The sequence below is a fragment of the Zychaea mexicana genome, assembly GCF_025766255.1.
Source record: "Zychaea mexicana strain RSA 1403 chromosome Unknown BDB00scaffold_24, whole genome shotgun sequence".
Classification (NCBI taxonomy): domain Eukaryota; kingdom Fungi; phylum Mucoromycota; class Mucoromycetes; order Mucorales; family Lichtheimiaceae; genus Zychaea; species Zychaea mexicana.
The window spans coordinates 234265-252332 of record NW_026516687.1 but is presented as its reverse complement, the minus strand read 5'-3'; the positions used below and the strand labels follow the sequence as shown (position 1 = coordinate 252332).

At 45.1% G+C, this 18068-nt stretch overlaps 5 protein-coding genes across 5 annotated transcripts; 1 reads left to right on the top strand and 4 right to left on the bottom strand.

The window, feature by feature from the left end:
- Nucleotides 1-4257: 4257 nt before the first annotated feature.
- On the bottom strand, nt 4258-6851 carry BDB00DRAFT_882628 (cytochrome P450; the record flags this gene model as incomplete). The annotated part of the gene is made up of 8 exons (XM_053128164.1): nt 4258-4376; nt 4474-4639; nt 4714-4848; nt 4934-5050; nt 5176-5262; nt 5348-5857; nt 6035-6113; nt 6832-6851. 8 exons carry the CDS (start codon nt 6849-6851, stop codon nt 4258-4260), a joined length of 1233 nt encoding a protein of 410 aa, XP_052981207.1.
- Nucleotides 6852-7296: 445 nt separating this feature from the next.
- On the top strand, nt 7297-9970 carry BDB00DRAFT_955055 (uncharacterized protein). The gene is made up of 2 exons (XM_053129644.1): nt 7297-9055; nt 9182-9970. The coding sequence occupies exons 1-2, from the start codon at nt 7348-7350 to the stop codon at nt 9526-9528; spliced, it is 2055 nt and encodes a 684-aa protein (XP_052981206.1). The 5' UTR covers nt 7297-7347; the 3' UTR covers nt 9529-9970.
- Nucleotides 9931-11006, bottom strand: BDB00DRAFT_882626 (14-3-3 protein; the record flags this gene model as incomplete). Its single annotated transcript, XM_053128163.1, has 3 exons — nt 9931-10022; nt 10170-10817; nt 10943-11006. The coding sequence occupies 3 exons, from the start codon at nt 11004-11006 to the stop codon at nt 9931-9933; spliced, it is 804 nt and encodes a 267-aa protein (XP_052981205.1).
- BDB00DRAFT_816375 (VPS28 protein-domain-containing protein) lies at nt 10957-13176 on the bottom strand. Its single transcript, XM_053122991.1, has 6 exons — nt 12627-13176; nt 12526-12542; nt 12329-12456; nt 11980-12082; nt 11732-11854; nt 10957-11595 (listed from the first exon to the last, which is right to left on the bottom strand). Exons 1-6 carry the CDS (start codon nt 12682-12684, stop codon nt 11308-11310), a joined length of 717 nt encoding a protein of 238 aa, XP_052981204.1. The 5' UTR covers nt 12685-13176; the 3' UTR covers nt 10957-11307.
- BDB00DRAFT_730012 (uncharacterized protein) lies at nt 12913-17534 on the bottom strand (the record flags this gene model as incomplete). Its single annotated transcript, XM_053118299.1, has 5 exons — nt 12913-13066; nt 13163-16671; nt 16753-17118; nt 17189-17323; nt 17454-17534. Coding segments are annotated over 5 exons (4245 nt in total), but the record flags the coding sequence as incomplete, so codon positions are not given.
- Nucleotides 17535-18068: the final 534 nt, after the last annotated feature.

Sequence of the window (18068 nt, the reverse complement as noted above, 5' to 3'; positions counted from 1 at the left end):
CGCTGCATGCAGTGAAACGTTCGTATGCAGCCAAATGGATCAGCAATCGGAAAGAGTTCCTTTGCTGATCATGTCCCTCAGTGATGCTGTTTAATACAACACCTTCTTTTGGGTTTCGTGCTCAGACTTGGCGGCCTTTATCAACTGATCGTTATTGACTTATTGTATCGCTGTGTTGTCCTACTACTCCATACCCAGTGGTCGCTCTTTCTTCTGCTCTCGACATAGCGTCATCGTGAAGCTGAGCGTTGCTTATGTCTTCTTACCGCGGACGCAGCCTAATGGTGGTGCGGAATAATGCGATGATTTGTTTTGCTGCATGTCAAGCAGCTCTTCTTTCAGCCCCTCTCCTTGGATTGCGTTGTTCATGCGGTCTTTAGTTAATATCGAGGAGACGGGAGAGACATGGCACAGCGGCATCGCTTCCGTGGATGTATCGTAGCACCGAGGCGCATTCCCAATAGCGCCATGGTATGACAAACGTACCGTGGCCATTCTCTTTTGCGACAAAAGACACGAAAAAGAAATACCAGTTTGGTGCTGCAGTGACACAAGCTTTTTTTTTTTGACAAAGATAATCGGCTATGCAACCTTGATCCATTTCCGAACAGGTGGAGAGAGACGGCATATGTTTTGTTTGTTTGTTGGGAACAGCCCTTCTTTTTTACCAGCATCATCACCCGCAGCCCCACTGTTTTGTTGACACATACAACTTGTTAGAGTTAAACCACGCGGTGTCAAAAGGTAAATTGTTTCGTCCCTCCCTTCTTTTGATAACCATCGTAATTGTAAATGATAAATTGCCGTCATCGTCATTTATAGTATTATACAATCAAGGAACGGTATATAGGCACTAAAACAACAGCCAGATATAGCCTACCAATAGCTTTTCCCACTTCTCTGGATGGAGAATTAACTAGTGACAACAACAGCATTTTTTGACAAGGTCGATCCTTCCTTACAGCAATAACAAGAAAGCAATGTGATATATGCGGTCTGTTTTTCTATACTACGCATAACGTAAGATGTCGACAATAATGGATCGTCTTATTACACAAGAAGCATAATGATAACGGAAGTTCAATTCAGATGCATTTGGTAGTAGTAGTAGTAGTAGTAGTAGTAGTAGTAGCAAGTATAGGAGAAACAGTGATATAGTGTATACATAGCTGTCTGATGATCATCTCATGTCCCTGAGCAATGTCTCTGTTTATTACTGTAGTCTATTATAGTTCTAATCCTCACGTAACATACCCACGCTCCTGTTGCGTGTGTGACGGACAATAAGCACAATCGCAAAAAAAAAGGAGCAATCTTTATATGTGCGTACCGATATTATAGTTCGGCCCAGATGTATAAGTCTTACAGAAATCATCATCATCCTCATCGTTATAACGACAGCACAGCTCATGCTCATCACCACGTTGAGGGCTACTGTAATCAACCCAACGAATTTTTACTGAATCCATTTTGATTTAGGGAGGCTTGTTGACTCTTCATTGTTGGGGCGACAGCGAAAACTCGAGCAAATTTTTACTGTTTTCCTGCAAAACTTTTCTAATAGCAATAGCATTGGTGCCCTTTGAGTAGCTTCGACAAAGAACAAAGGAAGGAGGGGGGCGTGTATATTTCAAATAAATTGCCAAATTATGTTTCATTTATGCGGGTATTATGCATATTGTATTGCCAATTACGTTTATTTATTATCACACAACTACTCGTAGCGTCAACAATATAGCCATTACCATGATTAGTTGCGTAGCATAAAAGTAGCAGAAATGACAACGATAATCGTCTACAGTCGAGGATAACGATAGCTTTTACGAAAAGAAGATAGAAAAGTTTATACCTAATTAAAGCGCTGCTTATAGCTATCTGATGTCCTCGTTATTCATTGCTTTTTTAATTTTGCTAGGTTATATTTGTGCGTATTAGTGTTAAAAGTATCATATCAAAAGCAATAGTGATACTGCTGAACGCGCAAATCTTTTCTTACCTTCAACAATTTGGTTATTATGTGTAACAATACATCAAGCTGATACTAATGACCCTAGACGCACGATGTGCAAACAACGCATATGTTAACTTGTTAATGACGAGTCAAATTTGACAATACCATTATTAGTTACGGTAATACATCTTTAAAAACAATTTTCGTCAAAAATATACCTTTTCTTTGGTTCTGTATTGACGATTTTCTAACAGTAAAGGGTATTAATAGTAGTGTCGGTGAAAATCTAGCGAAGGTGGATTACTATACGCGCTGCAAAAATCGGATCAAATACGCTGGTCGTGCAGCGAATGTGTTCTCTATCATCATAGATTTTAAAAGTAAGTGAAGCATCTATGAACCGCCGACAGTACAAAGGTAAGAAATTCATGCGCTCAAATATCCTTTTCTGATAACCGTCGTAATGATGAAATGGACTACTACATGATGATCATTGTTATTTGACAAACAGCAACCACAGCAACAGCAGCACAACTTTGAGTCTCTACGTATTGTCATGATGAGAAATCTCATTAGTTAATACTTCAAATCATGTGATATACTGGCTACTAAAGAACTAAAGGGGCGTTATAGTTGTCTGGAATGTCTAAGTTACCGAGCTTACAGGGACAGGCCAAAAACTTACTGTACAGCACACCCATTCAATGCAACCAACCCATTTCGTTTGACAAGCCCCTGTTCCCCAAATGCATACGTGTCTTATTCAGCATGACCTTGAGTATTTTATGGTAAAGCATTATTACAAATACTAGATAACAGTAGAGTTTTTGGGGATGGTACTTGTCTCTCAGATTTGAAAATAGCGGCCTACAAGCTGATTGAATATCAGCAGCGGTCGGTACTGCCAGACCTTCCTTTTATCAAGAACGGTCTCAGCATTGCAGTAGACGAGTGTGGCAAGGGGTATGCTGGCGGCTTTAGCAAGGAGAGGCTTATAGAACTACGATCATATTTACTCAAGATTGTGAAGAACATGCCCATCATGTTCTAAGCAAAGGCAACAAGTGCTCCTTTCTCAAAGTCATTGTATGAAAACGAAGCGTTGAGTAGATATATCATTACAATTGCCACCTCAAACTGTCGTAGACGAAGTATGTGCTTATATGCCGCCAGTCGTCATCTTAAATAGGTGCAAGAGCCTGTCCTTGGGTATCCCAAGAGGCTACGTTATTTAGGCGATTGACCATAGTAGAGGTTTCCACTTATACTAGATGTCTTTGGTAATTAAACAAGCTGGCAAACGCATAAAAAGAACGCTTAAACTGACATTGATGTGATTTTCAAGAAACGTTTCTTCATAATGCAAAACATAACTAGTCGATTGAGACCTGCCAGGTTTTTGTATGTATTTTCTCAAAGGCAAAGAAATGACAGACCCTCGACTCGTGCTAGTCACATAAGCTGCTTATCCGTGACATACGTAAAAAGGAAATTTTCCGAAAGGAGGCGAGACTTTCTGTTGGTTTATATTTTTTAATCTGGTTAGCTACGGTGTAAAACATCATTTGTTTTATACTGTTTTCTTTACTTATGTTCGATAAATGACTTTGATATGATAATGTTATAATATGATTCAAGGTAGTTCCAGGTACGCTGTTGTCATTCCGTGGTTAAGAATGATCTTTTCTAAGGTTGGATTAGCTGTCCTCTTATTTCAATATGACTTTGGTTTTGTCAGACACCACGGCTGTAACATGCAATGGAGAGTCCGCGGGGCCGGACAGTTCAAAGAAAAGAGAAAAAATCGCAATGTACGCTGGGGGACTAGCATGGGATGCAATTGGCGTACCAACGCAATGACTTTTTGTCGACACAAAGCAAAATATACCACCACTCCCTTTACCAAAAGCTCTCAACACACTCAAAGACTTTACTCCTCCAGCAATCTTTGTTAAAACAGTACCAATGTTCCTTTGTTCCAACTATCAATAATTATCCCTCAGGTCAAGATTTCACGGACTGAAATGTGGTATGTGAAACCTGAGGTCATGAGACACACAACATGCAGGACAGCAATCTACACTGCAGGGACTGATTCACAAGACTTGTATAGAAAAGAAAAAATTGTTTGCAGGATTTCAATCATGCTGGAAGACTATAATTGATTACTAGTCGATTGCATAATTGACGCGTTTCCCTGGAAGAGATATCAATAGACGGCTGGAAATAATATATTATTCAACATTATCACACAAAGTACTCTGCACTGAATGGCTGGATAGAACGCGTAGACAAGAAAGAACTGTTCAGTAACGCTTGGTGAATATCACTTTAAGATCGATTGGCTTGATAACACCAAGTCCGTTCGTAATCACTTTTTCTTTGTGGATCGAGTTTTCCGGCAAACGCCATTCATATTTCATTACTATATAGCATTTTGTTGTAATAATCCCGTTGGCGTTTAGCAAACTAAAAAAGACAGGAAACATCATTTATATTAAAGAAAGAAAGCTTCGGCTTACATAGCATTGGTAACAAAACACGTTGTTCCATCAGACTGAAATTCATGCCAATACACTGGCGCGATCCATTTGAGAAAGGAGCCCATGGCATACCGTCGGCCATCACGTCTGATTCTCCCCCAGGTGCAAATCGGTCGGGATCAAACTGATCTGGATCCTTCCACACCTATAGGAATAGCATTATTACTTTACAGGGCTATCAAACCCATTCGAAAAAGAAAAGGTAAGCTAAATAAAAACCTCTGGATTGTGGTGGAGCTCGTAGAGATCGACCGTAAGCCGTGTGCCTTTGGGAATAAACACACCTGATAACTCGGTGTCTTGGGTTGCTATGCGTGGAACCATGCTCACAGCCGGAGGTTCCATTCTCAAAGTCTAAAGTCGATTCGTTTAAACAGAAAAAAAAAAGTATTCAAAAAACATGCAGGAGAATAAAACGACAACAACAACAGATCTTTACTTCTTTAATGACTCTGTTCAAATAGTCCAATTCGCGTGTTTGTTCAACTGTTGGCAAGATATCGTATCCATCACCAAAGATTCTGGTCACTTCTTCTCGGGCACGCTGCTGTATATCCTAAGTTTTAAAAGACCATGGAGAAAATATTTTCTCACGCTTTTAACTAGAGATTACAAACACACAAGAATGTTTTTCCTATTTTCAATCTATATATATATATATATATATATATAAATATATACCGAATTCACTGCCAAATGGTAGATAGCAAATGCAATGGCTGCTGCCGTGGTCTCGTGACCAGCCAAAAAGAAGACAGAAAGATTGCTCTACAACAGGGTAGGGGGAGGGGTTCTTTAGATGAGCACTTCAGGTCTTTTAGCCCAACGCCCCCCCAACAGCAAGTAAATGTACCTGCAGTTCCTCGTCTGATAAGCGGCCTTGACCTTCCTGTTCAGCCTCAATCATCAAGGTCAACAAATCCTTCTCTTGATCATTTGCTGCCAATTTTGAGCCCGAACTATTGGGACCACTACTACTACTTTCAACAAGTGCTTGTCGCTTCTTCTCGGCAATCGAGCTCATCATATTCAGGAAGATCGAGAGCTCGCCGTGTGCCTTGTTACGTTCCGGGATCCAAGTCTTGAATCGCCGTTCGATGGACGGAAACATGAAATAGAATGGCTTCTGAGCCGATTCAACGACACAGTTGTACCGCGTGACCCATTCATTGGTGTCGCGGTCATCCAACGCATGGAACTGAAACCCAAAGGCCGACTCGCCCAACACATCCAACGCCCAGCGCTGACTCATGGCATGGATGTCAACCGGTCCAGTTTCCTGTTCCATGACATCCAGCATTTTTTGAGATAGGCGACCAAAGAGCTGGATGGGCATGCTTCGGTGAAAGGCAGGGTTGATCACCTATGGAAATAAAGTTTAGCTGTTGTTTATACATTGTGGCTTTTGTGTACATGGAGGGCAGGTGACCAACAACAAAAATCAAACCGCTTTTTTGCGGGTGTGTGTGCCAGACTTATGAGGGTTGTCGCTTTTTAATTAAACAGAGGGGTTCTGTCAAGAGGATATTATAACATTTACCTTGCGCTGTTCTTTCCATTGCTCGCCAGCCAAAAAGAGAATGTTTGGACCAAGCAACAGACGTCCGGCCAAAGTGCCTCTTCGAGTATGTATCGAAGTGCTTGACTTGGGAAAAAGGTCTTTGTAAGAGAGTAAAACGTAGTATTATATGAGTATTTCTAGCTAATATTATTGCTGCGCATAATGCGGTTTTTTTTCTTGTTTCGCAGGACAACAACCATTCGTCATTAGGATTTTTTTGACAGCTTCTGGACGCGTAACGTGCACTGTCCAGCCAAGATTGTCGAAGCGCTAAAGAAACTTTCAGTTGTTAGGTAAATACTCTATGGTTACCAGTATAACTCTCTCTCCAAAAAAAAAAAAAAGAGTGATAGCTTGCCACATAGAAACCATGGCTGCCACCTTTGGCAGCAGCTGGGAGGGTAACTTGACGCGCTATTTGATCGATCGGCTTTTGCTTTGCAATCGCTATCAACACGGCGAAAAAGCCGGCCTGGGGGATATGACAAAGTGATGCGGGTGGTTTGGTGATTTTGCTGTACACAAGGCGCAAACCAAAAGCAGCTGTCGCAAGTCGAATCAGCCACCTATGCTCGACCACGATGGCTTTTATCAAATCGAGTGTAGACTGGTTGAATAAAAGTGGCATAAGAGAGTTGAGTAGGGGAGGAAGAAAGGAAATAGTAAAAGGAAGAGAGAGAGAGAGAGAGAGTGTGTGGTGGTGACGACGCATAAAAGTTTCGCTGTTGCTGATCTCTCTTTCATGTTGCACTGCGTAAGGCCTAAGCCAATGTTACATCCAATCGCAGCGGGGCATTGGTTGGGGAGAGGGAAGCGTGGCGTTGAGCAAAAAATAGAAGATGGTCGCAAATTGATTGGGCAATTAATATAAAAAATGTGTGTAAATTTAGAATGTCCTAAAAACAATCCAGCATGAAACTTCTTGAGCCATGGACAACAAACAAGCAAGTGGAGTGCACCCACTCTCGACCAAGGAGTTGAGAGCAACGGCTGCTATGGGGCTAGACAGTAATCCAGCAAGTGAGGGAAGCGATGCCCATGTATGTATGTATGTGTGTGTCTTGCACTATGGAACGAGTGCGTACAGAACAGCAAACAATAAAAAATATCAGTTTGGGAACCCGATTCATAATAAAATGTTCATTTGATTGAATGAAAAGGTTCGTGGATAATAATAACAACAACACTAATAGCACAACCCTTCTTCATACGTCTCTCTTCTTCTTCTTCTTCCTCTTCTTCACCATTACCTTCCTTTTCTTTGCTTTCCTTTCCTTCCTCTCCTTTCCTTCATGCTCTTTGATCGATACCGTAAAGGTAGCGGTGCAGCTGCCAAACACCAACAGCAACACAATACCAATAGCAACAACAACAACAACAACAATAGCAGTAGACCTGAACCACAAAAGACCACCAGCAGCAGCCTCGCCAGCGCCTTTTTCCGTGCTCTGACAAGAAGAGCATGGCACCAACCTGCCCCGCAACAGCAGCAACGTCAGGATTTTGGTGTTGTTGACATTGTCCCTCGCCATTCAGCCTCATTGCCAAACATTGCCCGCTACTCTACTACTACGACAACCAGCTCATCCGTCGTTGTCGTTGCCGCTGCTGCTGCCAACGAACCTCGCTTTCGCCCTCCTGTCTTGTTATTCTCCAACCATGATCGTCCAATCTCAAAACGCCATTCTGCCGGTCAGGCACTAATCAAGGACGCCAAAAAGAAAAAGAAACGACGCCATTCATTCACGTACGGACACCAACCTGTCGGTGTGAAAGTCTCGATTATGCCTCGGCGATCGGTCAGTCATCAACAGCATCACAAGCGGAAGCAAGTCCCACGTGGTGACAGTAATAGCAGTATTAGTACGAGTACCAGTACTACGAGTAGCAGTACTGGTGGTGCTCGCCGAAACAACAGTAGCACTGCTGCTGCTGCTGCTGCTGCCCTTTCCGCAGACCAACTCGCTGCCATGTTGCGAGAAAAGACACAGGACGTAACCCTGATTGACGTGCGCCACCTGTTTGATTATCAAAAACGACGTATCGATGGCTCATTGAACGTCAACTTGCCCTCGTTGCTGATCAAACGGTACCAGCGCGGCACGGTGAGCAATTTTAATTTAGAAAACTTCATCACGACGGCTGAGGGACGGGCACGGTACCGTGCCGGTGCAAAGCCGCGTCAATGGGTTGTGTATGACGACGACATGGTCGATCAGACGTCGCAGGCGTGGACACTGGTGAATGTGCTCGACAGGATCGGAGACGTCTACTATCTCGAGGGCGGGTTCAAGGCATTCCAGTCGGACGAACTGCTCGTGGAAGGGTTTGACGACGACGAACCACAGGAGCATGAGGAAACCCAACCAGAACCGTTGGTGCAGCTACCACGACGGTCGCTTAGTTATACCATGGGCGCAGGCGTCGACAAAAGTCATTTGCATCGTCGTACGAGTCTTTTTAGTCTTGATACACAGGCGGCAAGGGCCAACAATGCAAGTGCGCTGGCTCGCCGAGCAAACAAACGGTCATTGCTATTAGAGCAACACCAACAAGATCATCTTCATCAGCAACTGCAACAGCAACAACTCCTATTACCACAACAACAACATAACCAGCAGCATCTGGATCTGCTGGTGGCACCAAGTGCGACAACATCCACATCATCGTCTTTGACCCGAGTGGTAGAAGACGAGGATGATGATGACGAGGATGATGACGATGACACCGCTGGCGGCATATCGCCTCAAACCGAGGCAGATTTTGAGTTTATTATCTCAGAAATCATCCCGGGCTTTTTGTTTGTTGGCCCAGAGATCGAGACGATCGAACAGGCAGAGCAGCTCGAAGCGCGCAAGATCCGACGAGTCTTGAACATGGCTGAAGAATGCAACGACGACGTTTTGCAAAAGGACATTCTCTATCGCAAGATTGCTGCACGAGACACGGTTGAAATGAAGAACATTGATTGGGTCATGATGGAAGCTGTTTGTTTTATCGGTATGTAATCTCACTACTGGTTATCTAAAAAAAAACACACACACACACACACACACACCGCATTTTTGTTGTTGTTGTTGCTAAACTTTGATGCATGTTGCCGTACATTTTTAAACTACTATTCAGAGGATGCAAAGCGCCACCACGAACCGATCTACGTCCACTGCAAGGCAGGCAAGTCGCGCTCGGTCACGGCCATCCTCGCCTACCTCGTCTGCTCCGAACGCTGGACGCTCAAGCAGGCGTATCGGCATGTCATCAAGGCCCGTCCAAACATGTCACCCAACATTGGCTTTATTGCCGAGCTCATGAAGATGGAAGGGCGCGTGCACGGTCGTGTCAGCAGTTTCATGGAGACAGATTGGCAATCGACCTCGCTGCCAAGCCCTGAATTTACGCGGGAGTTGAAGCAACTGGAACGAGCATGGCAACAGACTCCTCGTGATTCTGTGCCATCCGTTGCATTAAGATGAGCCGTTTCATATCATCATCGTCATCATCGTCATCGTCATTTCCACTAACGAACCCTTTCTCTCTCTCTCTCTTTTGCTCGCACAACCTTACACAAACCACCAACACCCCCATATTTTGCATTCAGCTCTCGATTTTGCCCCTGTTGAAGGGGGTTAGAGAAGAAAAAAAAAAGACTATACACAGACACACCTACTACTATTACTACTACTGCTACCACTACACCCTCGTGTATATACTCTAATACCACCACTACTACCATTATAACACACACACGCACGCAAAGCAATCGACATCGACATCTTCATCATTATCTTCTTTCGCTATTACTTGTTTGTCTCTCTTTTTTTCTTTATACTTTAATAAATGTTCTTGAGTTCTTTTTTTTCCTTTTGAGTTGTGATTTACTGTTGTGGTGCTGCATCGGCTTCTGCTTCTGGTCTGTCGGCTGTTGATGACTGGGTGTTCTCTGCAGCAGACGTTTGCTGTTTGTCTTCTACATAAGAGAGAGAGAGTGTGTGTGTTACACATAATGAGTACTACTACTACTACTACTACTACTACTATCTCACTCTAACACCCCCTCCTCCCCTCTCTCTCTCTACACACACACAAAAAAAAAAAGGGTTGCTGGCGTGCTTACCATCCTGCATATCGCTCATCCACAGTGTCAAGTTATCTCTCAGCAGCTGCATGATCAGCGTAGAGTCCTTGTAAGACTCTTCACTGAGCGTGTCGAGCTCGGCAATGGCGTCATCAAAGGCCTGTTTTGCCAACTGACACGCCTTGGAGGGCGAGGACTTGATTTCATAGTAAAACACCGAGTAGTTCAAGGCCAAGCCAAGACGAATAGGATGCGTGGGAGGCAGCTCTGTCACTGCCACATTAAAGGCCTCGTCGTAGGCTTCGCCGGACTTTTCAGCCGCATTTTCCTTGTCAGACCCGACCAAAAACTCAGCAAGGTAGCGCAAGTAGTCGCCCTTCATCTTGAGGTAGAACACCTTGGACTCGCCCGTCGATGCCGACTTGACCAGATGCTCGTCAAGCACCTTGAGAATGTCGTTGCACACGTCCTTGAGCTCGTCTTCGATCTTTGTTCGGTAGCCCTGGATCTTTTCCACATGATCCTTGTTGCCCTTGCCCTTTTCCTTTTCTTCGATGGAGGATACGATCCGCCAGGACGCACGACGGGCCCCGATCGAGTTTTTGTACGCCACGCTCAACAGGTTGCGTTCTTCTACAGACAGCTCTTGGCCTGATGCTGCTACTTGCTTCATATTGTCCACCATTTCTGTGTGTCATTATTCACCGTAGTAAAGAAATGGGTAAGGGGGCAAAAAAAAGCCATGACGATTATATATAAGTTCTCCGTTTTTGCTTTTGCTTTGTCTTCCTCTCGGGTGACTCATGCTTTACCTTCGTATCGCTCAGCTTGTTCAGCGAGCTTGGCCAAGTAGACATAGTCGTCGCGTGAGGTCATTGTAGTTTGTGAGATTGAGGGTATTAGCGTGTGTGTGTGTGTGTGTGTGTTTAGTGAGAAGAAGGGGAGAAAGATGGAAAAAGAAAGAGAGAGAGAGAAAAAAAAAGAGAGAGAGAGACACACGGGGTTGTTGCGCCCGAATTGAATTTTTTTTTTTATTTGCTTTGGAGACACGGCACACACACACACACAAAGACACAAAGGCTCGGAAGGGGCATCCCGAGGGGGTGGAACGGGGGGCTGCGGGAGTCTATGTGGCATGTTACGAGTTATATACGAGCAGTGTGATTGTATTTAGGGTTTAGGTGGATCCAATAGACTTTTGATCACCACTCAACAGGCGATAGAACTCAGTGTGCGACTGCTCCATTTCAAACAGCATCTGACGCGCCTGTTCTTCCGTGATCTCGTCGCTTGCCTTCATGGCGTTCAGTGTAATGAGCCACTGCCGCACCTTGGATCTGCCGTCAAAGTCCGCAGGAAGTCCAGGAACATTGTTCAGCGACTGGATCAAGTCGGCCAGGATGGGATGCAGCTCGTCCACAGCGTGTCGGTTCAGTCGCAGTGTGTCCATCACCGTAATAAAGTGCTATCATCATCATTCATATAAAGCAGCCGCACCACCCCCCCTCTTTTCTTTTAGTAATATGCCCCTCTACAGCAAGTCCTTTCTATATAGATACCATCAACGGCAGTAGTAGTCATACGAAAAGAAAACCGCTTACCAGCACAGTTTCGGCAATGTACTTTGCAGACTTGCCCATGTCCTGCTTCGTGTCGCCCACAGCGTGTTCGTACGTGGCTGGTACTCCAATCTTGAATCGATTCACGGCGGCTGGGCACGTTAGCTAAACAAACCAAAACCCCGTAAATCCACCACCCCCCCAAAAAAAAAGCATTAGAGTCGGGCTTTTTCTTGGCTCCTGCCCTTGGCTGTGCTCCCAAAAAAAAGAACCCAAAGAGAAAAAGAAACCTTGTAGTCGTTCATGAAGGTTTCAAGATTGGTCACGCTTTCTGATAAGAATGTCATTGTTGTCTTGTATTTGGCAATCAAGTTAGCACACTGGGGCGTATATCTGCCATGATCGTTTTATATATATGATATAATGTATGTATATGTACGTGCGTCAGAATAAAAAGAAGGAGGGGTGGGTGGGGGGTTATAAACCATCATAGACACGCGTTCACCCTGCTGCTGCTGCTGCTGCTGATGCCCTCCCCGAAATACCCACTCTCTCTCCCCCACCCCTTAATGTGTACGTGTACGCTGCGTATGGGAGCGCATATATTTTTTTTAAGGAAAAAACCAAAACAACCCTTACTCTTCGGCTGTGATGGAGTCACGTATGAATGCTTTTTCAAGATGCTCCATAAGAACAATAATGGCAAACAGGTCTGCCATATTGTCGTATTTGTCTCGATCTTTGTTATTTTTGAATAACCGTACTTCCTAACAAATGCTGCCATTTTAGAATTGTGCTCTTTAATCCCTTGTGTGTGGCATTCGTCATTCAATTACCTCATCTAGGTTAATCGCTACAATTATTAACACTTGAAGTCAATATAACTTTGTCATCTGATAATGTTTTTTCCTACTGAACAACTGAATGTTTAGTTTACTTGGGTAGTAGTTGGGAGCATATCTCGGTACGTGGTTGTGTGCGCTTGCCGATTCCATGATTTTTTTTTGTGTGTTTCTGAGAGAAAAAAGAGAGTAGTTGCTTTTTTTTTATGTTGTGCGATATTGCGAGTGAAAAATAATAATAATAAAAAAAAATGTTATAGAAAATGATACAAAAAGGGCCGCTTTGAGAATGAGATGGTGTTGTAGAGTGTGTGAAGTTTTGAGAGAGAAATGTAGGTAGCTGTATGATTAATAAAAAACAAAGAAGAAAAAAACAAAAAATTATGCACTATTGACGTATTCCAAGGCCTTTTCCTTGACTCGATCAGCATCCTCTTCAGTGCCATGCTCATTTTCATATTGCAGCCACTTTTTGAAGAAGAACTTCATCTTTTTGGAGGAGATTTTCATGGCAGTGACACGTTCAAAGAGACGTCTAAACACACATGGGAGGAGAAAGACAATGTTTAGAACCTCTCTCTCTCTCTTTTTTTTGCTCTCACTATCGCATAGAACCGCAAAAGCAACTTACCGGATAGATTCCTGATCGCCAGCCTTGATTTCCATATCCAAATACACGCTCCACAAATCAATGCGTTTCGGGTGGTTGCTCAACAATCCTTCAAAGATCGTCCGTCCACGCTCAGGCTCACCATGCTTGAATTCGAGCTGTGCAAACTTGCTGATCGTCTCGGTGTGTGCAAACGTGGGCAGCACCTTCAAACTGCGCTGTAATAACGCGCGTGCTCCCTCGACATTGTCCTGCTTGAGATAAAACAGGCCAAACTGTGTCCACACCTTGGGGTTCTGTGAGAACTGCTTGGTGATCTCCTGCCACAACGCCTCGGCCTTTTCGACCTTGTTGCTTCGCTCATAAATGTTGGCGAGCTGGAGATATACTTTTTCGGCTTCGCAGTAGACACACGCGCGCTTAAAGATGGCTTCCAACGTTTCGTCCGTGCCGTAGCTGTTCTCCAGGTTGAGCATCGCGACCCACACGTTGAGCTTTTCTTGCTCTTCGCGAAAGTTAATGGTCGTCAGTGCGCGCTCGCCAATGTCGCGTGCCTTGTCGATCTCGGACAATTGGAGCTGGTGTGCCATGTAGTTGATCCACAAGTAGGAAGAGTTGGGTGAGCCCACAATCAATCGCTCATAGTCGGCCGCGCCTTGTGGTGCGCTGGTCGAGAGCTCGGCGGTCTTGTCTTCGACTTGCTGCTGCTTGGCCTTGCTCTTTTTGCTCTTGCTGGTCTCTTCTTCCTCGTCTGAAGAGGCTTCTTCTTCGTCCTCTTGGTTGGTATCATCAGGTACTTGACCCGTCCAGTCAAAGCCGCCATTGAGTTTCAGTGCGTCCACTTGTTGTTCTTCGTCGTCAACGTCTGATTCGTCGTCAGATTCTTCGTCTGATTTTTGAGCCGATTCAAGCATATCTTCATCGATATCCTTGACATCCAACATTTCTTCGTCCGAGTCTTGTTCTTCTTTGTCACCTTCCTCATCCTCGCTTTCATCTTCTTCATCAGAGGAGGACGAAGAAGCATCTTCCATTTCATCATCGCTATCATCAGCCCGGGTGGTCTTCTTCTTCTTGGGTGCTGGCAATCCTTCGACAAGACTCTTCTTCAAGGTAGCTTCTACCTGCTTGTTCTCCACATCGACATGCAGAATCTTGCACTTGACAAGTTGACCAACCTTGAAAACGCCCTTCCATTCCTTGACAAACTCGTCAGAGACATGGGCGATCTTGACGCGTGCATTGACCTTGCGGCCCAAGCCGACAAACACACCGGTGTTGGCAATATTGTCAATGTAGCCAGAGAGGACCTGACCGGCCTCCAAATCTGCCACAGAGTTAATTTCCTTGTTGTTGTTGTCTTGTTCCGACGACTCCACTGGATCCACACGGCATCGACGCAGTGACAATTCGACGCGCTTCTTGTCCTTGTCGACACCGGCAACAGCATAGCGTACCAACATGCCTTCCTTGAACGACTCTGTTGGGTTCTCGGTGTATTGATCGAGCAAATCGCTACGGTGGACACGACCATTGACACCAGGGCAGAGCTGGACAACGAGACCATAGGCGCGCATGATCTTTTGCACCAAACCAATACCAACAAGACCTTCTTGGACGGACTCGATGCCATGGATACGAGGAACCTTGTCGTCCTGAGCAATCAATTCAATCACGTGGTGCTCTTCATCCTTGGACAACACCTCCAGAGGGATCGCCTCACCGACAACGAATTCATGGTTTTGGCAGTAGTCCAGATCGGTAGACAAGAGCTGCTTGCGGACTTGACCCGTGATATTTGAGCCCAAGTACACGTCAATGCGACGTTTTTCAACAGACTTGACAAAACCAACCACCTTATCGCCCACGTTCAAATCCTTTTGCTCCAACACCTTGGCATCCTTGTTCAACGAGCACTCGACGATGCTCTTGGTTTGACCCGTATGCGAAATTGGCAAAAACTTGTGCGTTTTGGCATCGCGCGAGCCAATGACCTTGACTTGGATTTCTTGGCCCTTTTTGAAAGCCTTTGACAAAGGCTTGCGGCGATTCTTGATTGCGTCGATCGAGCTGAACGCTTCGCTGATATGGACACGACCCTCACGTTGTCCGTTGCTGAGCTCAATGTTGAGTTGAAGAGGTTTGACATCCTTGATGACAGCAGAGATGGTCTCGCCAACAGCAAATTTGGCTTCTTGGGCCGCCTTTTTGGCCTTCTTTTCCTCGCGCTTGGCTTGCGTGGCCTTGGTAAGCGAAAGCAACAGGACCTTGTCCTCCTTGTCAAGCTTCATCACAGTCGCCTTGACCGTCTGGCCGATGCGGAACACAGAGGCGAGGTTGGCGACCTTGGTCTCAGTCATGTGGCTAGCAGGCACGAAGCCAGTGATGTTGTTGTAGAAGCGAACAACAGCACCCTTGTCACGAATGCTGGTAATGGTACCATGGCTCATGAGGCCTTCTTCAAGCGACTCCCAGTCCTTGATCACAGCAAGTGGCGATTCCAGCAGACTTCGCTTCAGTGTAAGAAACACACGACGCTTGCCAATGTCGACAGAGAGTACGCGTGCACGGACCTTGCTGTCCTTCTTGAACTTGATTTCTGGATGGGTCAACTTGACATCGGCCATATGCATCGTAGGCACGAGTGCTTGAATCGTAGACGAGAGACGCACAATCACGCCCGCATGGCAAACATTCACCACTGTTCCTTCCACGTCTTCGCCCACGGGCACGTCACCCACACGCATATATTCGTCAGCCAATGTGCTTTCCTTGGTCGTGAGCAGCAACACGGCATCCAACGAATTGTAGCTCAATACACGCGCGCGATGCGTGCTTCCAACGCCAAAGGTGTCATCGTTCTTGGTCAACTTTTCGACACGCCCGTCGGCCAAGTTGCTGATATGCACAAACCCACGCACATTGTCCAAATCCTTGACAGAGACAAAGACACCCTTTTTGCCAACAACACGGGTAATAGTGACTTGTTCCAACAGGGTGCCATAGGTGCGCACGCTTTCGGTCAAATCTTGAGGTGTGTTGAGACGGATCAGATGGGGCAACAGCGTACCGGCAATACGTTTGGGTTCGGTGTCAAAGATGCAATACAAGATACGGAATTCAATGTTCTGGCCAACCTTGTAGGTCTCATCGAGGGGCAAGTGGACCGCATCGATAGACGCATCGTAAAGGCCCATGAATTTGACGCTCAGTCCATTCTCTTGGACAGATTGTACAGTGCCCTTGACCAACAGACCAGGAACAACAGCATCCACCGTCGCTGATGGTTCGTTCACAACGCCCTTTGCTACCTTGTCATGGTCCAATGTTACCTTGACCGTACGCTTCTTCTTTGCATTTTCCAAAGCAACACACTGTACTATCTGACCAGGCACAAGTGGGTTTCCGTTGTTGTAATCTTCAATGTATTTCTTTGCATCTGCAGTCTTGCAGAATCCTGTCAACTCTTTGATGCCAAACGAAAGAACGTAGCCATGATCTTCAGCGCTTTGAACATATGCTGATAAGGCCTATCATCATCAAAAGAAAAAATAAGCATTTACTAAACAATTCCCCCCTCCCCGTTTTTTTTCCCCCATTTGTTAACGTACCACACCAGGAGCTACATCCACCTTGGGCACGTTGCGATTGACAGCCTCAGGACGCAAGGTAAGTTCGATCGAGCTCTTCTTTTTCGTCTCGCTGCGCTCTTTTGCTGACGATACACGACATGGCACGTATTGCCCAACTTTAAAAATGTCGTTGAGGTCGGGAATGCCGCGCTGTTCTTCGTCGTCGTCTTCGTCGTCGTCTTCATCCTCTTGTTGATTCGCTACACGTTCAACAGCTGCTGTCAAAGGATCCGAAATTTCGGTGATGGGTACAACGCCGTGCAGTTGATAGGGGAGCGAGACGACAAGTTCCAGTTCGTTGATTTGTGAAATACATCCAAGGAGTACCGTATCCTGCGTCAATTGCTAAAACATAGGGCATAGAAAGTTTTTCATTAAAGACTCAACTTAGTGTGGCATAAATATTTAATCTTACCTTGAATGTCAAATCGTAAATGGCATGTGAAGCTGATTTATCTGCTTGAGTGGTAGATTCCTTTGTTGTTGGCTTTTTGCTCTTTTTCGACGACGACGACGACTTTTTGCTACTACTGGTATCTGCTTTTAAACGCTTCTTTGCGGGTTCATCGCTATTACCACCCTTACGCTAAAATGGAGGCCAAAAAAAAAAATAATTCACCATTCGTTCGCTGTTTGTCAATAGCTGGCTGGGGGGGGGGGTGTTCTCAATGGCTTCTTACCGTGAATAAGTCTTTGGCAGCCTTGAGTGAGATCTCTTTATGTTCAAGCGGCGTCAAGACACTTGCACCACCTCGAGGGAAACTCGTTTCTTCTTGTCGAAGGGCACCCACCACTGCGGTCGATCCCGACTGTTTGGTCACTGTTTCGTCTGCTGTCGATTTCTCGGACGACTTTCTCTTTTTTGCAACCATGACCCCCGAAATTATATTGGTTTAAAAGAAAAAAAGGTTGCTTTAGTTGGGTTGCTCAAAGAGAGTTTAAAGAAAAAAAAAAGTTACGCTTTCTGCATTTCTCTTTGTGGCTTTGACCGTCGGAGTGTCAAGCCTATTTTATGCTTTTTGGCAGTAGAGAGGTAGAGTGTCAAGCAAACAAGAGTAAGCATGTGTTGTTGGCTGTAATAGTGAGTGACATATAGAGACAGTGATAGTATTAGCAGCACTTGCCGAAATCAGGTAACCCAAAATCAAAAAGTGGGTGCTACATAGTAGTATCATTCATACCAAAAGACATAAAGTGGATTTTAATAAACCATTCATGGGCGATTACAGAGAACTGTTGTTCGGCCAGATTGGGGGATCCTGCAAGTAATGACATCAGAAATAGTTACATATATA